This window comes from Piliocolobus tephrosceles, chromosome 10 (genome assembly GCF_002776525.5).
Source record: "Piliocolobus tephrosceles isolate RC106 chromosome 10, ASM277652v3, whole genome shotgun sequence".
Lineage (NCBI taxonomy): Eukaryota > Metazoa > Chordata > Mammalia > Primates > Cercopithecidae > Piliocolobus > Piliocolobus tephrosceles.
Genome location: NC_045443.1, coordinates 915067 through 930014, shown reverse-complemented (window position 1 = coordinate 930014; position 14948 = coordinate 915067). Strand labels below are relative to the sequence as shown.

Sequence of the window (14948 nt, the reverse complement as noted above, 5' to 3'; positions counted from 1 at the left end):
CAGAAAGAGAATCGCCCATGAGTGACTCTAGCCCAGTATCAGACATCAGCCACCAGTGCCAGCAGGAGACCCTGGAGCAGGACCTGTGTCTCCTCAGCAGTCCGCAACTCGGGCAGGCCCACGGGCCCAGCAGCTCCAGGACAGAAACGAGCAGAGATGGAGAGTTCACAGGATAGATCCAAGAACCGTCCACACCCCACCCGTCCCATGCAACTAGATGCCAACTTCTGCAAATCCGAAAGACTGAGCATGTGTCTAAAGTGGACTGTTTACCATTTAAATGATTAAATCCAACTATGCTTCATAGATTAGACAAAAATATGGCCCCCATGCAATGTCCAACCCTCCCTCGCACCACTGTTCAGAGGGATGGGAACTTATAAAGGCATTTCATAGAACTGAAGAAACCACCTTTTTTTTTTTTTTTTTTTTTTAACATTTGAATGTGGTGAGAGTAAACGTGTGACTCTGCCTGTCTTCCTCCCGCCCGCCCCTCTTTAAGCGCTGAATTGGATTACGGGTTAACACCCTGCCATGCACATCTACGGACATCCCCACAGCCACACGTGCACAAGCTTGTGTCTAAACCTTGCTTCAGGAACAAGCCAGAAGAGTTTTGGGTTCTAAGGTAAACAGGAGAGGAAAAAAAAAGAAACTTTCTAAAAAAAGACTCGCCCCTGGTAATTTTATTTTAAACGCAGGGAGAATACTGCTACTCGCATAAACTGGCTTCGAAGGTACAACTTCTCCCTGCTCCCTCTATGGCTAATCAAGGGAGGAGTTGAAGGAATCAAACAATTTGTCAGTAAAAACATACTGTTTACTCACTTTGTAGAACACAGCCTATGCTTTGGAGCCTATTAGGTAAACTACAAATTTTTTAAAAAACTTTCAGGGATATAGGGAACAAAGCAAAGAACAACGGAAATCCCAAAGCCTCAGTATTGAGACTGTGCTGGAGGTCACCCCACCCATGGGAACTGGGGACCCCCCTCAGCAGTGAAGTCAGATAGTGTCGTCCTCAGGCTGTTTTTCAATTTCCTTGATAAATATGCAGGATTTCTTTGCCAGTCGTCAAGCTCCTAGCTCAAAGCAGGCTGGTGACTTCAGAGGGCTCCGCTGGGACCGGAAGGTCACTGGAGCCACTGGTGAAAATGACGCTGTCACTACCAACTCAGAAGGCCACCTCTCAATGTGCCAGGTGCCACCTCCTGGAGCACACACATGTGCACACGCACACTCACACGCGTGTGCCTGTGTACACCTCCCCCAGGGGCTGCAGCCAAGACGGGCATCCCACATCAGAGGGATGAATGGCAGGTCTGTCCCGCCAGCTGTGTGCTCTCTCCCATCCCAAGAAAGCCGCAGAGACTCAGACGGCAGAGCCTGGAGGAGCCCACGCAGTCTGTTCCCGGCACCCGGTGCGTGTGAAGGGACTTGAGGACAGCGAGATGGAATCAGAAAGAGAAATCATCAACCTTCAAGTAAGTTCTCTCTGGAAGAGAGCGGAGGGGAAATCGGGAGGAGAGGGGAAGCTGGAACAACAGAGGGTTGATACTTTAGTCACTTGATAGTCTCCCTCCCCGTTCTCTTTCTTACTCGCCCCCTTCTCCAAATGCTCCCTAGGCTTTGTCTCTTTATTTTCTCTTTCTCTCCATTTCCCTGTCTGGTTCTTCACTTGTTTTGAAATATCTGAAAAACAGATTGGTTAAATCCCTTTTGGCCTCTGCTTCCTCTTGTCAGTCAAAGAGCTAATTAGATCCGTATTACCAGAAAATGATTTCACATTCTGAGCAGTGCTTTCCCCAAGCCCCAGGACAGTAGAGACGTCTCTCAGAGCTGCCGGGCAGTTCTTTGGAGACAGGAAAGATATGAGTTTTGAGGCTAGGAAGAGAGGCAGCTGGCCAACTTTGCATTTTACAGGTTGGAAAAAACTTGAGCCGTTTCTAGGCTATCTTCACAAAGCTCTACTGTGTAGGACAGAAAGCGTCTCATTCGGACAGTGCAGGGAAAGGAAATCAGTCTAATCTCCTAGCAAGAGGCAGAGGCGTGTGTCCTCCTCTAGCTGGAATGGGCTTGGAAGGCATCAGAGGTTCCAGAGAGGGGTGGGATGTTATGGTGAGAGGAGAGCCAGGTTGCTGGGAGCTGCACTCCCTGACTCCCTGTCAACGGGTAGAATAGAATCAACCGTTCTATGACCACTGCTGTAACCGCTGTGTAACATTTCACGGAATCAAACAAAGTGTGGAAAAGGACTTTTGAGATCAAGAATTTCTGATCCCTGAACCTGGTCCTCGAACAAAATCTTAAGCAGCCACCCAATATAGACTTCAGATTAAAGGAGAGCTGTTTTATTGAAGCAGAGTATGTGCATGCGTCTCTCTCTCTCTCGTTCTCTGTGTGTGTTTTGGGCAGGGTGGCGTGAGGCTGGCAGAGTCTCTGTCCTTGGCCCCTCCACCGTTGAGACACCACCAGGGAACTTGCAGAACTGCTTGGTGTGCTGTATCAAAACCATTCACCAAGTACAACTGCATACCCAGTGTTGTTCTCCTGGATTGGCAGCCAGCCCTGACAGCGGTCCCACCGCGAGGCTTGCTGGTCCCTCTGTCTGGAACCTTCTTTCCCTGGCTTATCTCCTGACTGGCCCTTCCTAATACATTCAGGTCTCAGCTCAAATGCTACTTCCCCAGGGAGACCTCCTCTGACCAACCTCTTTACAGGATGCCTCTTCCCCAGTTTGTCTTTATCATTTGTTTAATTTCTTGCGCAGCACTGCTCACCACCTAAAGTTACATTGCTTATTTATTTAGTATGTATTGCCTGTCACTCTCACTAGGACACAAGATCTCTGAGATCAGGGCCTCCCCTGTTTTATTCACTGCTGCAGCCCTCGTGCATGAGGCAACTCTTGGTACACACTAAGTGCTTTAGAAAACATTTGTTAAGTGAATGAATTAAGGAAGCCATGAGTTGGAGAGGCTCTGAGATAGGAATAAGGTCACTTAATTGGCCCAAGACCTCCAGTCCATGTCTTCTGTCACTGGTGTGTGTTTTCTTCTTACTTCTAGTTCTTGCATCTATAAGATCCTTGGTTGTTAAGGAAACTGTGTTGCTGCTTATTATTCTCAGAAGAGCAAGTTTCTTCTGTGCTAATGGGTTGAACGATCTAGAGTTACAGGCTAAGGACTTTGCATCTGAACCAGAGGTTCAGAAGGAAAGAGGTGGTGGGAGGGAGGAGAAGGAAATGACTGACTAGGCTTGATGAATGTCTCTATCTCTAGCAGGTGACTAAGGTGTTAATGTGCCTTTCTCTTCATTTGTCGTTCAGTCTCTTCCAATATGCTATTTAATTCTTGTATCTTACTCACATTTTCCTTTGGTCAGAAGGTTATCCATTATTTTCTACAATTTCTTGTCCACCTTTGGCTGGGCACGGTGGCCTACGCCTGTAATCCTAGCATTTCAGAGGCCAAGGCAGGAGGATCACTTGAGCTCAAGAGCTAAAGACCAGCCTGGGCAACATCGCAAGACCCTATCTCTATTAAAAATTTAAAAGTGATTAGCTGGGCATGGTGGCGTGCACCTGTAGTCCCAGCTACTCGGGAGGCTGAGGTGGGAGGACTGTTTGAAGCCAGGAGTTCAAGGTTGCAGTGATCTGCAATCATGCCATTGCGCTTCAGCCTGGGCAGCAGAGCCAGACTCTGTCTCTAAAAAGAAAACAGTAACACTCTTTAGTTAAAACAACGTTTTCCCAAAATGTGGTACAATGATCACCAGTGGGTAGTAAAGGTTCTATCAATGGCTGACAACTTCTTATTATAACTTTTATTTTTACAGATTTTTTTTTTTTTGAGACGGAGTCTCACTCTGTTGCCCAGGGTGGAGTGTAGTGGCATGATCTCAGCTCACTGCAACCTCCGCTTCCCGGGTTCAAGTGATTCTCCTGTCTCAGCCTCCCAAGTAGCTGGGGTTACAGGCATGTACCACCACACCCGGCTAATTTTTGTACTTATAGTAGAGACAGAGTTTCACCATGTTGGCCAGACTAGTCTTGCACTCCTGACCTCAAATGATCCAAAAGCCTCGGCTTCCCAAAGTGCTGGGATTACAGGTGTGAGCCACCATGGCTGACCATCTTTATAGTTTTAGTATTCATTAGAAAGAGCATAACAGGGCCGGGCTAGGTGGCTCATGCCTGTAACCCCAGCACTTTGGGAGTCCGAGGCGGGCAGATCACGAGGTCAGGGGTTCAAGACCAGCCTAAAATAACATTAACTTGAGCCTCCATAATCAATGTTGCAGATGTGTTTCCAGGTCAGGACCTGTGAGACTGGGATGGGTAGCAGCAGCACAGCTGGCTGTGAAGAGTGGCGCACAGCACTCAGAGCAGGTGGCCTCCACCAGCTGGATGCCTGGAGCTGCTCCTTTCTCCAAGCCTCTGCCCTTCTCCCTGCCTTCACTGGTAGCCCTGCCAGGGAGCTAAGGCTGCTCATCTCCCAGAGTCTGGACGTATGAAAGGAAAGGTTGAGGATGATCCCTCTCTTCCCCTCTGAGCCAGCTTTGCAACCCTGTCCCCAAGTACAGAGTTTAAGCTCCTAGCCTGGCTCCTTCTCAAAATGGAACTCCTCTTGGGCGTCCAGGTTCCCCAGACAGATTCAGTTCTTGGCTCCTTTTTTTCCTCCTGTGCTGCATGTTGATGGAAATGTGAAGATGATCTGCTAAAAGAGGAACTAAGACTTGTCCATACCGAATGCAAATTCAGTATAGCTCAGGTTAAGTATAGCAAGATACAGATAGAAAGAGATGGGAGTGGAGGTAAAAATACTTATGAATAGAAGAAGGTCTATAGACAAAGTACTCTGGGAGTATTTTTGTTTGTTTTGCTTTTAAAGACATATATATATAAGCAGTTATATATGATATCTATATAATATATAATAGCAGTTATATATATAATAGCAGTTTTAGGTTCATGGCAAAATCGAGAAGGAAGACACACAGATCTCCCATATAGCCCCTCACCCTACATGCAAAGACTCCCCATTATCAACTTCCTCCACCAAAATGGTACATTTTTTTTTTATAACTGATGAGCCTTACACTGACACATCATTATGACCCAAGGTCTACAGTTTGCATGAGGGTTCACTCTTGGCGTTAAACATTCTATGCGTAATAACATGCTTCCACCACTATCGTATAGTATACTAGAGAAGTTTCACTGCCCTAAAAGTCCTCTGCATTCTGCCTGTTCATGCTCCTTCCCCGCTCAACCCCCAGCAATGACTGACTTTCTGTTTTGCCTTTTCCAGAGTGTCATGTAGTTGGAATCATACCATATGTAGCCTTTTCAGATTGGCTTCTCTCACTCAGTAATGGCATTTAAGTTTCCTCCACGTCTTTTCATGGCTTGGTAGCTCATTTCTTTTTAGCACTGAATAATATTCCAGTGTCTGGATGTACGACTGTTTATTTATTTATTCGCCTACCGAAGGACATCTTGGTTGCTTCCACGTTTTGGCATTATGTATCATATGTATCATTCTGTATAAAGCCACTCTGGCTGGGCGCAGTGGCTCACACCTGTAATCCCAGCACTTTGGGAGGCCGAGGCGGGCGGATCACTTGAGGTCAGGAGTTCGAGACCAGCCTGGCTATCGCTAACATGGTGAAACCCCACCTCTACTAAAAATACAAAAATTAGCTGGGCGTGGTGGCGGGTGCCTGTAATCCCAGCTACTCGGGAGGCTGAGGCAGAAGAATCGCTTGAACCCGGGAGGCGGAGGTTGCAGTCAGCTGAGATCACGCCACTGCACTCTAGCCTGGGCAACAGAGTGAGACTCTGCCTCAAAACAAAAAAAACAACAAAAAAAACCGCTATGTAGGTTTTTGTGTAAACATAAATTTTGAATTCATTTGGGAAGACACAATGGATCGCAATTTCTGGATGATATGGTCAGATGTTGAGTTTTGGAAGAAACTGCCAAACTGTCTTCCAAAATGGCTACGCTGTTTTGCATTCCCACCAGCAATGAATGGGTGCTCCACATTCTCCTCGGCATTTGCTACTGTCAGGGTTCTGGATGTTGGCCATTCTAGCGGCTGTGCAGTGATATCCCACTTTTGTTTTAATGTGCATTTCCCTAGTGACATAAGATGTGGAGAATCTTCTCATATGCTTATCTGCTACCTTTGCATCTTCTTTAGTGAGGAGTCTGTTCCGGTGTTTTGCTCATATGTAGTGGGTTTTTTTTTTTTTAATTTAAATTTAAATTTTTATTTTTTGAGATGGAGTCTCGCTCTGTCGCCCAGGCTGGAGTGCAGTGGCCTGATCTTGCCTCACTGCAAGCTCTGCCTCCCAGGTTCAAGTGATTCTCCTGCCTCAGCCTCTCAACTGGCTGGGACTACAGGCGCCGCCACAACGCCCGGCTAATTTTTTGTATTTTTTAGTAGAGACGGGGTTTCACCATGTTGGCCAGGATGGTCTCAATCTCTTGACCTCGTGATCCACCCGCCTCGGCTTCCCAAAGTGCTGGGAATACAGGCTTGAGCCACCACGCCCAGCGAGTCGTTTGCTCGTCTATATAAACTAACTATACAATTAGTTTGTTGATAGTCACAACTGATTTTGATTGAGATTGTTTGAATCTATAGTGAGTCCTCTTATCCATAAACATGGAATATCTCTCTATTTATTTTATATTTATGTATAAATTTATTTATTTATTAAGACGGAGTCTTGCTCTGTTACCCAGGCTGGAGTACAGTGGCACGATCTCAGCTCATTGCAAACTCTGCTTCCCAGGTTGAAGCAATTCTCCTGCCTCAGCCTCCTGAGTAGCTGGGATTACAGGTGCTTGCCACCATGCCCAGCTAATTTTTGTATTTTTAGTAGAGACAGAGTTTTGCCATGTTGGCCAGGCTGGTCTTGAACTCCTGACCTCAAGTGATCCACCCGCCTCGGTCTCCCAAAGTACTGGGATTACAGACGTGAGCCACCATGCTTGACCTCTTCATTTATTTAGTTCTTTGATTTCTTTCATCAGAGTTTTGTAGTTTTCCTCATAATAGATATTGTACATATTTTGTTAGATTTATACATAAGCATGTCATTTTTTAGGTACTAATGTAAATGGTAGTGTTTTAAGTTTCAGATTCTACTTGTTCAGTGCTGTTTCATAGGAAAGTGATCACATTTTATTTATTAACCTTGTATCCTGCAACCTTGCTATAATTGCTTATTAGTTCCAGCAGATTTTTGGTCAGTTCATTTGGACTTTCTACATAGACAATCATGTCATCTGCAGAGACAGTTTTATTTCTTCACTCCCAATCTGTAGTCCCTTCATTTCCTTTTTTTTGAAGGAACTACATTGCATTTACTAGGACTTCCTAGCAAAGACGAGGAAATTGCTAAGATTTGTTCATACTGAATGCAAATTCAATGTATGAAGCAGTGGTGACAGGAGACATCCTTGCCTGTTTCTAATATTAGTGGGAGTGCTTCTACTCTTTTATCATTAAGTATGATGTCAGTTATAGGCTTTTTATAGACATTCTTTATCAAATTGAGGAAATTCCCTATTCCCAGTGTACTGAGAGTTTTTATCATGAATGGGTGTTGAATTTTGGCAAATATTTTTTCTGCATCTATTAATATAATCATGTGATTTTTTCTTTTGTAGTCAGTTGATGTGACTAATTACATTAATTGATTTTCTTTTGTTTTTGTTTTTCTTTTTTTTTTGAGATGGAGTTTGGCTCTTGTTGCCCAGGCTAGAGTGCAATAGCGGATCTCAGCTCACCTCAACCTCCACCTCCCAGGTTCAAGCGATTCTCCTGCCTCAGCCTCCCAAGTAGCTGAGATTACAGGCGTGCACCACCACGCCCAGCTAGTTTTGTATTTTTAGTAGAGACAGGTTTCTCCATGTTGGTCAGGCTGGTCTTGAACTCCTGACCTTGGGTGATCTACCTGCCTCAGCCTCCCAAATTGCTGGGGTTAAAAGTGTGAGCCACCGCACCAGGCATTAATTGATTTTCAAATGTTGAACCAGTCCTGCATACCTGGAATAAACCTCAGTTGGTGTGGTGTATAATTCTTTTTTTTTTTTTTTGAAATGGAGTTTCACTCTTGTTGCCCAGGCTGGAGTGCAATGGCATGATCTCAGCTTACCACAACCTCCGCCTCCTGGGTTCAAGCAATTCTCCTGCCTCAGCCTCCAGAGTAGCTGGGATTATATGCATGTGCCACCATGCCTGGCTAATTTTTATATTTTTCATAGAGACAGGGTTTCTCCATGTTGGTCAGGCTGGTCTCCAACTCCCAACCTCAGGTGATCCGCCCACCTCGGCCTCCCAAAGTGTGGGATTACAGGCGTGAGCCACCATGCCCAGCCACATCCACTTCCTTTTAATCTGTATGTCTTTTTTTTTTTTTTATCTGATACAAGATCTTACTTTGTCACCCATCACCCAGGCTGGAGTGCAGTGGCACCATCTTGGCTCACTGCAGCCTGAAATGCCTTGGCACAAGCAATCCTCTCACTTCAGCCTCCCAAGTAGCTAGGACTACAGGCACACACCACCACACCCAGCTATTTTCTTATTCTTTGTAGAGACAGAGTCTCACTATGTTGCCCAGGCTAGTCTTACTTCTGGCCTCAAGTGATTATCCCATCTCAGCCTCCCAAAGCGCGGGGGTTACAGGGGTGAAACACCACACCTAGCTGATCTATATGTGTCTTTATGTTTAATGTGAGTTTCTTGTAGACAACATACCGTTGGGTCGTCTTTTTGTGTCCATCCTGACAATTTCTGCCTTTCGATTATGTATTTAGACCATTGACATTCTGGAGTGCAATGGCGCAATCTCGGCTCACTGCAACGTTCGCCTCCCGGGTTCAAGTGATTCTCCTGCTTCAGTCTCCCGAGTAGCTGGGATTACAGGCTCCTGCCACCACACCCAGCTAATTTTTGTATTTTTAGTAGAGGTGGGGGTTTCACTATATTGGCCAGGCAGGTCTTGAACTCCTGACCTCAAGTCATCTGCCACCTCAGCCTCCCAAAGTGCTGGGATTACAGGCGTGAGCCATCGAGCCTGGCTGAATTTTTTCATTTGTTATTTTTAAAAAAGAATAGAAAAAAAAGTTTTTCTTTTACCTTCATTTATTCTTTCTTTGATACTTCCCTTTTCTTTACGTAGATATGAGTTTCTGACCTATTTCATTTTCCTTCTTTCTGGAAGTCCTGGCCTCAAGTGATCTGCCTGCCTCAGCCTCCCAAAGAGCTGGGATTACAGACATGAGGCGCCACGTCCAGCTTCATTTTCCTTCTTTCTAAAGAACTTCTTTCAATATTTCTTGCAAGACAGAGCTACTAGCAACAAATTCTCTTAGTTTTGTTTGTTTCTGAAAGTATTTCTCCTTCCCTTTAGAGGGGTAATTTTGCAAGATAGAGAATTCCAGGTTGCTGGATTTTTTTCCTTCAATGTTTTGAATATTTCACTCCACTTTCTTCTTCACATGTGTCTGAGGAGAAATCAGATGTAATTCTTATCTTTGTTCTTCAATAGGTAAGATTTTTTTTTTTTTTCTTGTGGATTCTTTCAGTATTTTTTCTTTGTCTTTGATTTTTTTGTAGTTCTTTGGGCATTTATCCTACTTGATTTTTTTCTGAGTTTCCTGTATCTATAATTTGGCATTAATTTGAGAGAAATGCTCAGTCATTATTGTTTCACATTTTTTTTGTTCCTTTCTGCCTCCTCCTTCAGTTATTTCTATTACATATATGATACCTGTTGTAGTTGTCCCACAGTTCTTGAATGTCCTGTTCTATTTTTCTCAGTCTTTGTCTCTTTGCTTTTCCATTTAGGGGCTTTCCATGAGATATGCTTAAGCTCAGAGATTCTTTCCTTAGCCCTGTCCAGTCTACTCATGAGCCCATCAATGGCATTCTTCATTTCTGTCAGTGTTTTGGCCTCTGGCATTTCTTTTTGGTTCTCTCTTAGGGTGTCCATCTCTCCACTTACATTGCCCACCTCTTCTTGCATGCCATCTGCTTTATTCATTAGCACCCTTAGCACATTCATCATAGTTGTTTTAAATCCTTGGTCTGACAAAGTCCAATATCCCTGCCATGTCTAGTTCTAATGCTCGCTCTTCTCTTCCAATTGCATTTTTTGCCTTTTAGTATGCCTTGTAATTTTTTCTTGACAGTCAGGTATGTACAAGGCAAAAGGAACTGCTATAAATAGGCCTTAGTATGTGGTGGTAAAATGTGAGGGGAGGGGAAGTGTTCCACAGCTCTGTGACTGGGTGTCAGTCTTTTAGTGAGCCTATGCCTCTGGACTGAACATCACAACTGCTTCTAAGTACGCCCCCCTTAGGTGGGTCAGGATAGCTACGGTGTGCTGCAATAGGGTCTTCTCCTTCCCCCAGGTCCCTTGGGCTCTAATAAAACCCCAGCAAGTTTGACTCTGGTTAAATAGTTCTCCTGAGGTCAGGCCTTGTTAAGAAGAACCGACAGAATGCTCTGGCCTATTTTGAAATGTTTCCTTCTCCCTTCCCCCTGCCAGAAGCATGAGGAGATTTTTCTCTGACATTTACTATAGAACTTGGGCAGCTCCTAGAGGTAAAACTCACAAAAGCATTTCCTCCAGTGCCCACCCCCATGACTGGGTCACCCTGGAGTTTTTAACGCTCAGACTTGTCCATTCTGAGCCTCCAAGCAATTTGTCAACTACAGTTCAGGGTTTCCTAGCTGGTACTGATTCCTGAGGAGAACTGCCCTTGTGAGTCTGCCCCATCAGCCACGACTCCCCATCTTCACCCGTCTGTCCCACAGATCTTAGGGGTAGTGGTTTGCCCTATGTTCTTACCTCTCTCTTGGATCCAAGAAGAGTTGTTGATTTTTCAGTTTCTTCAGCTTTTTACTTGTTAGGATGGCGTGGCTAAGTCCACGTGCCTTACATGCAGAACCAGAAGTCTCCAGAAGTTATTTTCAAATGGAAGTTCCAGAAAACAATTTGATAGTATAATATGTGTCAAGATATCCATATATATATATATATGGTGTTTTTGTTTTTGAGACTGAGTCTCACTCTGTTGCCCAGGCTGGAGTGCAATGGTGTGAACTCAGCTCACCACAACCTCCGCCTCCCGGGTTCAAGTGATTCTCCTGCCTCAGCCTTCTGAGTAGCTGGGACTACAGGCACCCACCACCACGCCCGGCTAATTTTTGTATTTTTAGTGGAGAGGGGGTTTCACTATGTTGGCCAGGCTGGCCTCGAACTCCTGACCTCGTGATCTGCCCACCTTGGCCTCACAAAGAGCTGGGATTACAGGTGTGAGCCACCGCGCTCGGCCAAGAAATTTTAAAATGACTTGCCAGGAGCAGTGGCTTACACCTGTAATTCTAGCACTTTAGGAGGCTGAAGCAGGTATATCACCTGAGCTCAGTTTGAGGCCAGCCTGGGCAACATAATGAAACCCCATCTCTACTAAAAATATAAACATTAGCTGGGTGTGGTGGTGTGTGCTTGTAATCCCAGTTACTCAGGAGGCTGAGGCATGAGAATCACTTAAACCTGGGAGGCGGAGGTTGCAGTGAGCTGAGATCATGCCACTGCCCTACTAATCTCACTTCTAGAATCAGCCTAAGAAAATGATCAAAGTTGTGTTTAGATATGCAAAGATGTTCACTGAAATATTATACATAACAAAAAATGGAGAGTCCAATAATGAAGAAATGGTTAAATAAAGTTTGATAAATCTGTAAATAAATATGGAATAATTTTTTTATGTTTTGAAAGAATACTTAAGCAAATATCAAAATGCTAATCATACGTTAGGTTAAAGAAATAAGATACATAAGCACATAAATGTTTCATTTCAATTTCCTTTAAAAATCATATACAGCCGGGCGCGGTGGCTCAAGCCTGTAATCCCAGCACTTTGGGAGGCCGAGACGGGCGGATCACGAGGTCAGGAGATCGAGACCATCCTGGCTAACACGGTGAAACCCCGTCTCTACTAAAAATACAAAAAAAACTAGCCGGGCGAGGTGGCGGGCGCCTGTAGTCCCAGCTACTCCTGAGGCTGAGGCAGGAGAATGGCGTAAACCCGGGAGGCGGAGCTTGCAGTGAGCTGGGATCCGGCCACTGCACTCCAGCCCGGGTGACAGAGCAAGACTCCGTCTCAAAAAAAAAAAAAAAAAAATCATATACAATAAATATGTGTAGGAAAACTATTGGAAAAAATAAACCAAAAAGTTAATAGTAGTTATTTCTGGATTATGGGTTTATGAATGATTTATTTTCATCCATTACTTTTCTTTTCACTTTTTATTTCCTTTGCACATTTTCTACTAACCCATATATTATATTTAGAATAGAAAAAAACTTGTAGTTTAAAAAAGAAAATTAGAGAAGCAGGTGTGCCCATATGCAAATGAGTAGATTTCATGGGCTACTATATATATACACATACACACACACACATATTTATTGACTGTTTCTGATTACCATAAAACTAAACAGTTTATACTTAACTACTGTGTATAAGTAGGCGTCTCCTTTTTTTTTTTTTTTTTTTTTTTGAGACAGAGTCTCGCTCTGTCGCCCAGGCTGGAGTGCAGTGGCACGATCTCAGCTCACTGCAAGCTCCGCCTCCTGGGTTTACGCCATTCTCCTGCCTCAGCCTCCCGAGTAGCTGGGACTACAGGCACCCGCCACCTCACCCGGCTAGTTTTTTTTTTTGTATTTTTTAGTAGAAATGGGGTTTCACCGTGTTAGCCAGGATGGTCTCGATCTCCTGACCTCATGATCCGTCCGTCTCGGCCTCCCAAAGTGCTGGGATTATAGGCTTGAGCCACCACGCCCAGCCGGCATCTCCTTTTAAGTGGCTGTTTCACTTTTTAATAGTTTTACATAGGACAACTCTTGTTTTTTGTATCTGAATACGCTCCAAGACTAGAAATGTGATATCCCAGCTGGGCGCGGTGGCGCACACCTGTAATCCCAACACTTTGGGAGGCTGAGGCGGGTAGATCGTGAGGTCAGGAGTTTGAGACCAGTCTGGCCAACATGGCAAAACCCCGTCCCTACTAAAAATACAAAAATTAGCTGAGCATGAGCGCATGCCTATAATCCCAGCTACTCGGGAGGCTAAGGCAGGAGAATCGCTTGAACCCAGGAGGTGAAGGTTGCAGTGAGCCGAGATCGCACCACTGCAGTCCAGCCTGGGCGACAGAGACTCCGTCTCAAAGAAAAAAAGAAAAGAAAAAGATAAAATCACTCCAGATAGAGAGATAGATAGATAGATAGATGGATTTGGGATGACTTCTTTGAAAAGACAGTCATTGAATGAGCTCCGAAGGATGGATAGGACTTTGACTAGTGCAAGAGTATTGCACTACTGACTAGTGCAGAGAACAGTATGAGCAAAAAGCTGGAGGCAGGAAAACACAGGGTATATCTGGGGAAGGATGAGTAGATTTGTTTAGACTATAAGGTGAATGGAGGAGAAAAGTGAGAAATAGGATTATAAAGGTAAGTTGGAATCAGATTGTGATGAACCATGAAGGCCAAATTTGGTTTATTAATCGGCCTTCCAGGTCCTGTGTAGAAGTCCAACTCTGATGGGGGCATGTGGTGGCTAGATTTGCAGGTGAAAGCCAAATTTTTTATTCCTTGCCCAGACCTTTCCTGGATCTCCATCTGAGAGCCCAGGTGCCTCTGCAGAGCAAAGAACACTCATGAACACATCCATTCATTCGGTCAGTTCATCCCCGATGAACGGCTCTAGCCCGCGTTTTAAAGAGGAAAAAAATCAAGTTCCAGAGATGTATGATGTTTAACTGGGCCTTGGAATCTTCATGGCATTGGGCAGCGTATCTAATGAACAACAGGCAGACTACTCAATAAATACGTATTTGTTAGGCTGGGCGTGGTGGCTCACGCCTGTATTCCCAGCACTTTGGGAGGCCGAGGCAGGCGGATCATCTGAAGTCAGGAGTTCATGACCAGCCTGGCCAACATGGTGAAACCCTGTCTCTACTAAAAATACAAAAAAAAAAATTAGCTGGGCATGGTGGCGGACGCCTATAGTCCCAGCTACTTGGGAGGCTGAGGCTGGAGAATCGCTTGAACTCAGGAGGAGGAGGTTGCAGTGAGCGAGGATCACACCAATGCACTCCAGCCTGGGTGACAAGAGTGAAATTCCATCTAAAAAAAAATGTGGCTGGGCGCGGTGGCTCAAGCCTGTAATCCCAGCACTTTGGGAGGCCAAGACAGGCGGATCAGGAAGTCAGGAGATCGAGACCATCCTGGCTAACACTGTGAAACCCCGTCTCTACTAAAAAAAAAAAAAAAAAAAAATACAAAAAACTAGCCGGGCGAGGTGGTGGGTGCCTGTAATCCCAGCTACTTGGGAGGCTGAGGCAGGAGAATGGTGTGAACCCGGGAGGCGGAGCTTGCAGTGAGCTGAGATCGCGCCACTGCACTCCAGCCTGGGCGACAGAGCAAGACTCCATCTCAAAAAAAAAAAGTATTATAAATGTGATTACTGTAAAAAGACCTTCAGAAAATATAGGCCTTTAAAGACTATCTGAAGACAAACATTTCAAACATAAAGAGGATTGTAGTACCTTTACTTGTAATACAGATTTTATTGTACACATTTTATATTAAAGGAAAACCCTGAAGCAGATGCTCAAACTTTAGTGAACATCAGAGGATTTATATTTGAGAGAAAGTCTAAAAATGTAATGAATGTGAAAGAACATTTGTCTGAAAACTATAGCTTAGAAAACACCAGTTTCTACTAAAAAATATTTTTGCATATGTAGCAAATGGGGAAAATATATTTAATCAAAAATTAAGTCTATATAAACATTTGAGGATTCACAGTAGAAAGAATGAAGGCACTGAAACTAGACATTATACTAAATCA

The 14948-nt window shown here is 44.5% G+C and overlaps 1 protein-coding gene across 1 annotated transcript in view; it reads left to right on the top strand.

Moving 5' to 3' along the window:
* The first annotated feature begins 1313 nt into the window (after positions 1–1313).
* Positions 1314–14948, top strand: part of NINJ2 (ninjurin 2) — a 108301-nt gene continuing 94666 nt past the window's right edge. The window contains exon 1 of the mRNA XM_023182993.2: positions 1314–1484. Coding sequence (XP_023038761.1) covers positions 1314–1484 — 171 coding nt within the window. The remainder of the gene's footprint in view (positions 1485–14948) is intronic.